General features: G+C 36.8%; 1 protein-coding gene across 1 annotated transcript in view; it reads left to right on the top strand.

Moving 5' to 3' along the window:
• The window catches only part of LOC110449606 (CAP-Gly domain-containing linker protein 1-like), a 96,353-nt gene that overhangs the window by 59,007 nt on the left and 25,133 nt on the right, over nt 1-12,213 (top strand). The window contains exons 18-24 of the mRNA XM_021496572.1: nt 985-1,150; nt 1,779-1,994; nt 4,302-4,505; nt 4,865-5,023; nt 5,795-5,868; nt 8,852-8,972; nt 9,436-9,488. Of these exons, the coding sequence (XP_021352247.1) occupies nt 985-1,150; nt 1,779-1,994; nt 4,302-4,505; nt 4,865-5,023; nt 5,795-5,868; nt 8,852-8,972; nt 9,436-9,488 (993 nt within the window). The remainder of the gene's footprint in view (nt 1-984; nt 1,151-1,778; nt 1,995-4,301; nt 4,506-4,864; nt 5,024-5,794; nt 5,869-8,851; nt 8,973-9,435; nt 9,489-12,213) is intronic.

Below are 12,213 nucleotides of genomic sequence, written 5' to 3'. Positions count from 1 at the left end.
TAGCTTCCCGATATTTAGAAACTAACTTGCAAACATGCACCACATCAGAAATATACAGGCCATCATGCATAACATGTGAAAAGAAAAACTGCTTCCAAGAACTTTGAATCAGCTTTTTATGGACAAATTTTGGAAAGATACAATATTCTTGTTTCTCTGGAATCACTCAAAATGTAACGAGATCTTAGTATTTATAGATTATAGGTCAATTTATTATTGATTGTGAACAGTGTATTATACAGAAAGTGACAAGGCTTATATGATTACCAGTACATTATTTATACCTGGCTGTCTCACCTGTATGTACATGTACCTGTGTTTATCTGGATGTTACGTACGTACACAATAGATGACAAAATGGCTTACCGGCGTGTGCTGATTCTACACGAGGGAGGTGGAATGTATGGGAGATTTTCTCATTTTATAAATGAGGGGACTTAGTTGTTACGAGCTGTGTATATTATTAAATGTCAATTTCTAAGTTTCGGTACATGTACTAGATTTACTGGGTAAGATTGGTTAGACAGTAAGAGACAGGGAAATAGTTCTCAAAATGTAGAAATATAAAAAGACATTAAGAAAAAACCTTAAGCTTTAGTTAAAAAGTTGGATGAAAAGTGAAGTAAAAATCCTATTTTGTAATGTCTAAAAAGAGTTGCAATAAGCAAATGCTTGAGAAGTTTGTTAAAAAAATGTTTTAAAACTTGTTCAAAATAGTTAAAATTAGTTGGGATACACAGACATTATTTGATAGAACAGATTCCTAGTGGTTGTTTAAACTGTGTTTACATTCATAAATTTAAAAGGTAAGTTAACAAATTGAACATTGAAAGACTTGACAACATACAATTATGTTATGAATATATGTGATATAAATGTTTCTCATATGGCATAGATATATATACTAGTAATTATTATGGAACATGTCTACATCATGCATTGATGTTGTTTTATTTAACATTTTATGTATGATGTCATTTTCAGAAAAATCCAGGAACTACAAACAGACTTGTCGAATTCTACTCAAAAATGGGGAAGAATTAACGATCAACTGACACAACTTCAATTAGAGAGAGAGAGGGAGAAAGAGAATTTAATTAGTAAACATGAGGAAAATATTAATACATTTAGGAGTCAAATTGAAGACATGGTAAGTATGAGGTCCTGGGCCCTATTTCACAAACATTTTGAGTCTGCTTCCCCCCGAGTTAAAGCTTTCATTTCCCAGATATCTTTAACTCATTTACCCCTGAAGACACGTTTGAATTCTTCCAATTCATAGGTTGGAATAGTTCAATATGAAATTTCTGGGGTGAATGAGTTAAGGTTACATATCTGCTGTAGAACCTGAATGACCAGCTTGAACTTCCGACTGAAGCAGACTCTTAGTGTTTGTGATGTTGGGGGCAGTTCTAAGCCGGCTTTGTCATAAAACAAATGTTTGGACACATTTCATGAAATATATTTTGAAAAACTTTTCAGTTCTAAACTAAAATTTGCATCCATCATATAAAGCTAATAAAAACCTATCACCAAGAGGACTAGAAACAGTGGCACTTGATGACAGAGTATGAATATTGATATTTCTAATAACAGTGTAATAAAATTGATCTATTTTAGCTCATAACTAGTCCCTTTCAGCCACATGCAGGCAACACACAAATACCATATAGTAGCTGGAAAGGTACTGAGCCCAAACCAATGTTATGTATTAACTAAAGTAAGTGTTTACATGCATGGTACCCAAAAATAACACATATTGGATTCAATTATTACAGCAAAGAGCCTTGGATAAAGCCAACAATAAAATGAAAACAAAGTCAGAAGATTTTGAAAAAGAAAAGGAAGAAGCCATTAAACGCAAACAAGGGGAAATCAACAGTCTTAAAAAACAGCTAGAGCAGAGCAGGGAGGATCTAGACAAACAGGAAGTTCAGACACAGGCACACAAACGGGTGTTAGACACCATCACCACAGAGAAGGATGCACTACAGGTAGGTCAGAGGTCAGATACTGTGTTACAACATCATCATAGAGAAGGATGCTCTACAGGTAGTTCGAAGGTCAGATACTGTGTTACAACATCACCATAGAGAAGGATGCTCTACAGGTAGGTCAGAGGTCATATACTGTGTTACAACATCATCATAGAGAAGGATGCTCTACAGGTAGGTCGAAGGTCAGATACTGTGTTCCAACAGAGTAGGATGCACTACAGGTAGGTCATGCAGAGGTCAGATACTATGTTCCAACAGAGTAGGATGCACTACAGGTAGGTCAGAGGTCAGATACTGTGTTCCAACAGAGTCGGATGCACTACAGGTAGGTTAGAGGTCAGATATTGTGTTCCAACAGAGTAGGATGCACTACAGGTAGGTCATGCAGAGGTCAGATACTGTGTTCCAACAGAGTAGGATGCACTACAGGTAGGTCGAAGGTCAAATACTGTGTTAAGACACCATCACTATAGAGAAGGATGCGCTACAGGTAGGTCAGAGGTCAGATACTGTGTTAGACATCGCCAACATAAAGATGCTCTACAAGTAGGTCAAAGGTTAAATACTGTAACACATCATCACCATAGGTTGATCTGCAGATAGATAAGTCATAGTTCAAACAATATGAAAGACATTATCACCATAGAAACGGTTGATGTTCTTGTTGGTCAGAGATAAAATACTGAAATAGGTCATAGATACTATCAATACAGCAAAAAGTCCACACAAAGGTCAAAGGTCAATAACAGAAAAACTCAATGTAATTAATCTGTAAAAAACTTTCTGTTTACTGTAACGCATGATGTTTTTGCCAGAGGAAAATTTCACCTTTGAAATTTCAAATGTTTCTTTGTTATGAAGAATTCAATCTGCCATTTAACAAACTGCCTGTTTGAGAAAAATCACAATTAATCAACCTTGTTTGGAAGAAGCCCTTTTGTAAATGGGCAAAGGGCAAATGTATATGGGATGAAAAGTCCTTTTATTTTTAGCCCACTTTCATCTGATGGTGGTCTATTTAAATCGCCACACATCCGTGGTCCGACGCCCGTCGTCCGTCCTTAAACAATTATTGTTATCGCTATTTCTCAGAAAGTACTGAAGGGATCTTTCTCATATTTGATATGTAGGTTCCCCTTGGTCCCTGCAATATTTTCTGGATTTTGTCTTTTCTGAATTTCGCCTTCTCATATCTGTTCCAACATGGTGAGTGACAGCTCCAGCTCGGCATGCACATTTATACTTTTGAGACTGATCAGATAAACAATATGGCCGAAAGGCGGCCAGTGAGTGAGCTTGCATGGATCTTGACAGTGAATGTTTGTTTTCGCTATTTCTCGGGAAATACTGGAAAGATCTTTCTCAAATTTGTTCTGTAGGTTTTCCTTGGTCCTTTATTGTGCATGTTTACTTTTGAGATTTGATGGAATAAACAAAATGGTGACCTCAAGGTGCATTTACTGTTTACATGACTTAATAAAAAAAATAAGAGAAAAGATCAAACTGACATAGAACTAATGAAGATGGCACAATAGTGGGCACCAAGATCCCTCTGGGATATCTTGTTTACTGTATTTAGACCGGTATATTAAATGACTGTTAAATGTGAGGTCAAATATCAGGTATAAAAGCATTATTAGTGAAAAGTTAATGATAGGGCTCCAACAATATATCACGCCCCGATATATTGCAATATTTTGAATATAGTACGATACACAATAAATTTTGGGAGGTCATTATACACCTACGATATTTTCCGGATTTTGTCTTTTCTGAATTTTGCCTACCCTTATCTGTTCCAACATGGCGTGTGACAGCTACAGCTCGACTTGCATATCAAAAGACGTGAAACTTTATAAAGTCATGCCCATTTTGGACCTAGTCTATTTACATTTGTAACATTGCCATTAAAAATTTGCATCACATCTTTTCTCTTTGCTGTTTCTATAGGCATCATGATAGGTATCGTGACTGCAGTATCGTGATACATATCGTATTGTCATGTTAATGTATCGTTGCAGCCCTAGTTAATGAATCTTAAATAGAAGAAAAATTTGCACTAGTACGAAAGGTAAAGTTTGAACTCTGGTCTCACAGACAATTATATGTGTTCAACATTTTGGTATATGGAAGAAACAAGATATGACAGCTTTTGGTATTAACCCTTTCACCACTGTAGACCATAATGGACTCATCCAGATCAATGCATGGTAGGGTCTACTAAAGTTACCTAGGGGTGAAAGGGTAAACATGATGGTATGATGTTGTATTATATACACACAAAAAAATCTTGTATATCTATAGTTTGAAAAGGAGAAGGCTGAGAAACAAGTGAAGCGTCTGGAAGGGGAGAAGGAGACAATCAACGGCAACCTGATCCATGCTCGTGTAGAGGTCACCAAGATACAGTCCACTAACGAAAAGCTGGAGGCAGAGCGTGACAGTCTCACGGAACAACTCTCAGACATCAAGTCTGAGATCGAGAAATCCAACAAGTCCAAAATGGAGGTATGAGTTGTATCCAGCCCAACAGTATATAGCATGGGGTAATTGTGATCCATTTGCCCGAGAGAGTGAAATAGTTGGATATCAACTTTGCTGTCATGTGTACATAAGTTTGACTTGTTTAAATGAAACTATAAGTTTGAACTTGACTTGTACACTTAAGAATTCACTTGATTCTATGTATGGAATAATATTTAAAGCAATACCTGAAAGTCAATTCTGGTTCAATCTTTTTATAACAGATAAATTAAAGACAATGTTATCAACAATCTGTTGACTTTTTTTTCTAATTCTACCATGGCAATATTGTGTGTAAGTATTACAGTGGTCCAATGTTTAATTTATCGCTTTTTGTGCTCCAGTTGCAGAAACAGAAAGACAGTGCTCAGTCGGAGAAGGATGCTGCTATAAGTGAGCGGGAGAGTCTACAAAGGGAGATAATAGAGGGCAAGGTCACACTACAACAGAAAGATATGCAGATGGAGGAACTACAGAAAAAGTCTGAAGAGTTACAGAGAGAGGTATTAGACTATCTGATATCTGACAATCTAACTTTTACGTCACATAATGCTACAGCGACACAAGATGACAAGAGTTGTTTCCATTTGGTATAGAATGTTAGCTTGAGATTTGATTAACTTTTGATTCAGAAAAATATAACAATCATGAACTAGAATTTTTATTTGAAACTTGTTCCAACTTCATTAAATACTTAAATTCACTTTTCTTGCTAATGAAACTCTGTTGGAATCTGTAAATATATATGTTAGATGTTTCTTGTTTCATACAATCAGGTTCCATCTGCCGCTATGTGTATCGTGCCCTCATCTACCACTCTGTTGACAATTGATTTTGGAGCGAATCTCAATACTAGTACAGATTTTAACTATAAACTTCCCACCCGAGTCTATCAAATTACTGAAAAGAGGTGTTGTTTTTGTTTTTGTTTTTTAAAGATGCTGATTTTAAGAAAAATCCGGTTGTTGCAGAAACAGCGCTCAAAATGCGTAGTTATTGGTGCACATTTGTATTTCTGAAACAAATCAGAAAAACCATTACAGATTTGATTTCTAAGTGTGGCACATTAGTCAGTCACAAAACAGAGGGGTGTTTCTTGCTATTTTGAGTTTTCTAAAATACAAATTTTTCATTACCAAAATTTGTTCTACTTCAACAGGTGGGAGTGGGGGATATTGACAACCATGCATGTTTGTCTTACCAACTAACTATTCCTGTGATAACCCTGTGTTAAAAATATTGTTATGTTGTAGACTGACAAACTAAAAATGGAGACAAGCCAACACGAAGAGACGATATCACAGTTATCAGTACAGGAAGTGACCACCGGGGCATTACAGACAAAGCTGTAAGTCAATGTCACACCTCTATAATATCACTGTTATCAGTACAGGAAGTGACCACCGGGGCATTACAGCCACAGCTGCAAGTCAATGTCACACCTCTATAATATCACAGTTATGAGTACAGGAAGTGACCATCGGGGCATTACAGACACAGCTGTAAGTCAATGTCGCACCTCTATAATATCACAGTTATCAGTACAGGAAGTGACCGCCGGGGCATTACAGACACAGCTGTAAGTCAATGTCGCACCTCTATAATATCACAGTTATCAGTACAGGAAGTGACCACCGGGCCATTACAGACACAGCTGTAAGTCAATGTCACACCTCTATCATATCACAGTTATCAGTACAGGAAGTGACCATCGGGGCATTACAGACACAGATGTAAGTCAATGTCACACCTCTATAATATCACTTACCAACTAACTATTCCTGTGATAACCCTGTGTTAAAAATCTTGTTATGTTGTAGACTGACAAACTAAAAATGGAGACGAGCCAACACGAAGAGACGATATCACAGTTATCAGTACAGGCAGTGACCACCGGGGCATTACAGACACAGCTGTAAGTCAATGTCGCACCTCTATAATATCACAGTTATCAGTACAGGAAGTGCCCCATGGGGCATTACAGACACAGCTGTAAGTCAATGTCGCACCTCTATAATATCACAGTTATCAGTACAGGAAATGACCACCGGGGCATTACAGACAGCTGTAAGTAACTGTTACGCCTCTATAATATCACAGTTATCAGTACAGGAAGTGACCCATGGGGCATTACAGACACAGCTGCAAGTCAATGTCACCCCACTATAATATCACAGTTATCAGTACAGGAAGTGACCCATGGGGCATTACAGACACAGCTGCAAGTCAATGTCACCCCACTATAATATCACAGTTATCAGTACAGGAAGTGACCACCAGGGCATTACAGAAACAGCTGCAAGTCAATGTCACACCTCTATAATATCACAGTTATGAGTACAGGAAGTGACCATCGGGGCATTACAGACACAGACGTAAGTCAATGTCACACCTCTATAATATCACTGTTATCAGTACAGGAAGTGACCACCGGGGCATTACAGAAACAGCTGCAAGTCAATGTCACCCCTCTATAAGATCACAGTTATCAGTACAGGAAGTGACCACCAGGGCATTACAGGCACAGCCGTAAGTCAATGTCACACCTCTATAATATCACTTACCAACTAACTATTCCTGTGATAACCCTGTGTTAAAAATATTGTTATGTTGTAGACTGACAAACTAAAAATGGAGACAAGCCAACGCGAAGAGACGATATCACAGTTATCAGTACAGGCAGTGACCACCGGGGCATTACAGACACAGCTGTAAGGCAATGTCACACCTCTATAATATCACAGTTATCATTACAGGAAGTGACCACCGGGGCATTACAGACAAAGCTGTAAGTCAATGTCACACCTCTATAATATCACTTACCAACTAACTATTCCTGTGATAACCCTGTGTTAAAAATATTGTTATGTTGTAGACTGACAAACTAAAAATGGAGACGAGCCAACACGAAGAGACGATATCACAGTTATCAGTACAGGAAGTGACCATGGGGGCATTACAGACACAGCTGTAAGTCAATGTCACACCTCTATCATATCACAGTTATCAGTACAGGAAGTGACCACTGGGGCAGTACAGACAGCTGTAAGTCAATGTTACGCCTCTATAATATCACAGTTATCAGTACAGGAATTGACCACCGGGGCATTACAGACACAGCCGTAAGTCAATGTCACACCTCTATTGAGAGATTACTGTGATTTACTCAGGACAGGTGTATACCCTATGGTGGAGATATCATTGTCTCATCCTAGGTGTAAGACGAGGGATTTCCCCAGTTAGAATAGTTGTATGACATCACGTCAACCATGCAATAACATCAGGTCAACATTGTAGAACATGGTATAAGAAAAAGTTATTCCTCCCCTTGGGCAAGTCGCGTATTTTGTAACTAGATATAATTTTCCTCAGAGTTTTGATTTGCTCAATCTCGCCACTAGGTGGGCGAATGACTCTATTTGCTTCTATACCTAAGAATATAGAATTAAAACATCCCATACAAAACAGGGATGTAGGATTAACAGAATCTATCACTTCTGCATGATGTAGAAAAGAGAAATCGCAACCCAAGAGCTAGGTTTTGAGGTTTGTTAGTGAGAGCTAGCTAGAGAAATACGTATCTTGTCACGTGATTTTGATATCATGCACCTAAGTAAGTTGCAGCAATCAAATAAGATTACATAAACAATACACATGATGTCACAACCCTCGGCGGATTTCTAATTAACAATACACATGATGTCACAACCCTCGGCGGATTTCTAATTAACAACCAGAAACTTAGCATCTCCAGTCCCCGATATCAACTGGTGAATGATGCTCTGATGGAATATCCATATCCCAAACCAATACATTACACACTTCACATGATCATTTTATACAGTTAGGATCGATTGTGTCGTCAGTTTTTCATACATGTTAAAATGACAGCACTATATTGACTTGGTGGTTTTCTTAAACTTTAAAGCGTAGAAGAAAAATAAAAATGACTTTCAAAATTAAATAGATTGTAAAATCTGAACCCATGCTGTAAAATTCTAAGCCGGGGTTGGGATTTTCCTGTTTACTATGACACGATCACGTCATAAGCTAAATATGGAATTTGTGATCGACAGGATGCAATTGATAGTAATCACTGTAGTTATTCGTAGTATTAACCCTTTCAACCCTATGTAACTTGAGTAGACTCTACCATGCATTGATCTGGATGAGTCCATTATGGTCTACAGTGGTGAAAGGGTTAATAGTAGTGTAAGACTTTTATGAAATTTGCTTAAACTCATTTCATAAAAATCTTCAGTTATGAGAAATTAATTGTGGTGCTCTATTTACCAGATGGTAATGTTTAGTGGTACATTTGATGTTGACAGTGATGAGAGTAAGGCCAAGGTAACCCAGCTCCAGACAAGTCTAAAGGACGTGGAGGGAGAGAGGGACTCGATGAAGGCACAGCTGGAGTTCTCCAACCTGGTCGCCGAGGAACGCAAACGGGTAGATACAGTTATAAAAACAAGAAATATTTATTCAAGTCATTGTTTTTATATATCATATAAAAAGAAAAATATCAATAGTCCAAGATTATGGTTGGGTTGGAAAACAGTCTGGTTTTGGTACATGTATACGTATTATAAGTAGAAGAGGAATGATTTTCAAAAAACTATTTTCTGAAGTGAAGAACATTATGTGTATGTATCAGGACATGCATTTATGAAGTAAAAACATCAACATGAGTTATTTTAACGATATTGTCATCAAAGCAAAGATTTTTTTTTTTCACAATTGGCAAGACAGACAAAAGAAGATGAAATCAGTTTTATATCACAAATATACAAATCTCTATTATGAATGTTTTAGGTCAAAGATTGCTCCTGCTAGCTTTTTGTCATGTTCCATATCCTTGCTAAAAATGTTAAAGTTTTTACGAAACGGATAAGTCCAATTATTTTTTTTGCAGCTTGAAGATCAGAATGTCCAGCTGACAAAAGATGTGGAGACACTGCAGACACGGTATGTATCCCAGTGTTTTACTGAGGCGAATCACCCCGTACAATCCCTATAGTTCTACTAGTCACACCAACTCCTTCCCCGATTTCTATCACGGACCATTTCTCATTTATTTATTTATTTCATTAACCATATACCGTTACAAATAATACATGGGTGGTCGGGTGGCGCAGTGGATAGAGAACTTGCCTTTCACCAAGGCAACCGGGGTTCGATTCCCCGATCGGACGGGAAAAGGTATAGGGTTACTTGCCCGACCATGTGGGTTTTCTCCGGGTGCTCCGGTTTCCTCCCACAGTAAGACCACCCGCGCTAACATTCTGTCCAACAAGAGTGATTGGTATAAGTTGTAAAAGCTTCTTTCATAATTGTTGTTAAATAAATAAAGTTTATTTATATTTGTGTAAAGGTGGGTAATAGTTTCACAAATATTTATATGTTCAACTTGATTGTTTTTATATCATTATTGAAAAAAAAGTTTCTGAACTTGCAAAATGAAAAACTAAATCGAAACTTTAATTTTCACACACCGTTTCTTGCAAGTTTTATAAATTATCGTTGAATTACCACTGTTTGATATAAGTAGTTCTGGTTTTAAATGAAGCAGTGAAGAACATTTTTGTCTGGCTTCATACACAGCCTCAGTCTAATCATTTCTGAATCATCTAAAGATAAATTATATAGCTTGCATGATGTGGCTTGTATATAAAATTTATATATTTATGACTTTTTAGGATAGACTTTACTCATAGAATTTTAAATGAGTTTCTATTTCAAATGTGATTTATAAAACAAATCTGAGAATGTTTCATTTTTGCAAAAAAAAGAGGTTTAATAGGAAAAAAATGTAAAATCCTTTTAATCATAAGATCAGGATTTTTTGCAATTATTGCAAAAAAACATGCTTTTCCAGGTCATTCTTAAAGTCTAAATTTCATCTTGGATGTAAATGTCTCCTTCATCAAGAATCGTTATGTAACCTGAATATTAGTAATGTCATTTCATTATCATTGTATGATGTCATAATAGACCATGTTACACAAGTTTGTCAAACTTATAATGAAAATCAAAACTAAAATTCTGAACTTTGTCCCATACTCAGAATACATGTATTAGGCAATTATAGATATAGTTTTGTAGTTTTAGGATTATGGTAATTGACTCTAGTAAAACTTCCAGAACATTTAGTATAGTAGACTTTTGGTAGGTAGCATCCTGAGGTATTGATGATCTATATCTGCTAATAATTAAAAAAAAAATCATTGCATGAATTTCAAATTTTTTAAAAGATATGAAAACATCAAATATTGAGTAAATAATATTTTTGTCACATTAATTTCTTTAGCCAGTTGTTGAAGAGTATTTTGAATCATTTATGTCTTGATTGGTCACCAGACCCAAAGCTCATCGCTCTTATGCAATATGTGTACAGAAATATACAAATCCAAGCGCATTGGAATCTGTATTCAACAGGCAATATTAGCCGCTGTACAACAGTAAGCCTACCGCAATACAGACTTTACAAAATAAATGGTCGTATCTAGAATTTAGAACTACCTACATGCTTTTATAGCTGAATTTTGGGAGAAAATCTATCTTATAAGAGTTATGTCCCCCTGGACAGTATGAATGTGGTTGATACTTTTAATCCTGCAGATTATTGTGTAATACTGTACAATGTATATAGACAGTGATACTAAATGTACTGTGATTGTAATTTGGTTTTAAGCTAGCTAGTTTAAATTCATTTCAGTTTTAGAAAATCATTCTCAAGGTAATGAAAGTGAGAGCGTCTTCATAGTGCATATTCATCTATACTGTCAATGTGTGACTGTCTTTCTGTGTTGCCACGGGGATATTTCTTTGTGAAATTTTAAGCTTCACTTTAAGGAGAGTTCCAAATTCGGATTTCCTCTGATCTGAAATACATAGTGTTTTACAAGTATTTCTTATAATTTCACACGAGAATTTCCCTTCTTTACTGATGTAGTGTTGTATTCACAAAACCAGCTTGATGTGTAATGTAGAAATAATAGTATTGTCTCTGTACTTCTCACCGCCTCTATATGTTTACATGTGACATATCGGTGCCGACTCACGTTACCTTATAGGTGTCCTTGGGTACAAGTTTTGAGACTGGTAAGAGTCGTATCCAGACCTAGGAGTGTAGGATAGGGAAGTTCCAGCTCAGCGGTTTCAAATTGGAGAAAACTTGAGGCTTGCTGGGTTTTGACCAAATTTAGAAATCCCAGCGTGGGATATTTCTATTCCACACTCCTGGGCATGAAAGACTATTTTTGTATTCCAATTCACCAGAATTTGATCAGAAAACATGAAAAGGTGTTAATGCTTTGACAGACTACCATTTTGAAAATAGAACCTTTTTAGCTCACCTGGCACAAAGTGCCAAGTGAGCTTATGCCGTGGTGCGGCGTCCGTCATCCGTCCGTCGTCCATCCGGCGTCAATATTTTACTTTTAAACGACTTCTTCTTAATAACCGAAAGGCCTAGGGTGATGATATTTGGCCAGAAGCAAACTGGAATGAAGGGCTACCAAGTTTGTTCAAATAAATGACCTTCATCTATTTTCAAGGTCACAGGGTTCAAATATGTTAAAAACTTTAAACAACTTCTTCTCAATAACCAAACTGCCCAGGGAGATGATATTTGGTCAGTAGCCAGCTAGGGTGAAGGGCTACCAAGTTTGTTCAAATGAATGACCTTCAA

Source organism: Mizuhopecten yessoensis, unplaced genomic scaffold (genome assembly GCF_002113885.1).
Source record: "Mizuhopecten yessoensis strain PY_sf001 unplaced genomic scaffold, ASM211388v2 scaffold4701, whole genome shotgun sequence".
Taxonomy (NCBI): Eukaryota; Metazoa; Mollusca; class Bivalvia; order Pectinida; family Pectinidae; genus Mizuhopecten; species Mizuhopecten yessoensis.
Note: the sequence above shows the minus strand (reverse complement) of the source record. Positions and strands in the feature narration are given on the sequence as shown.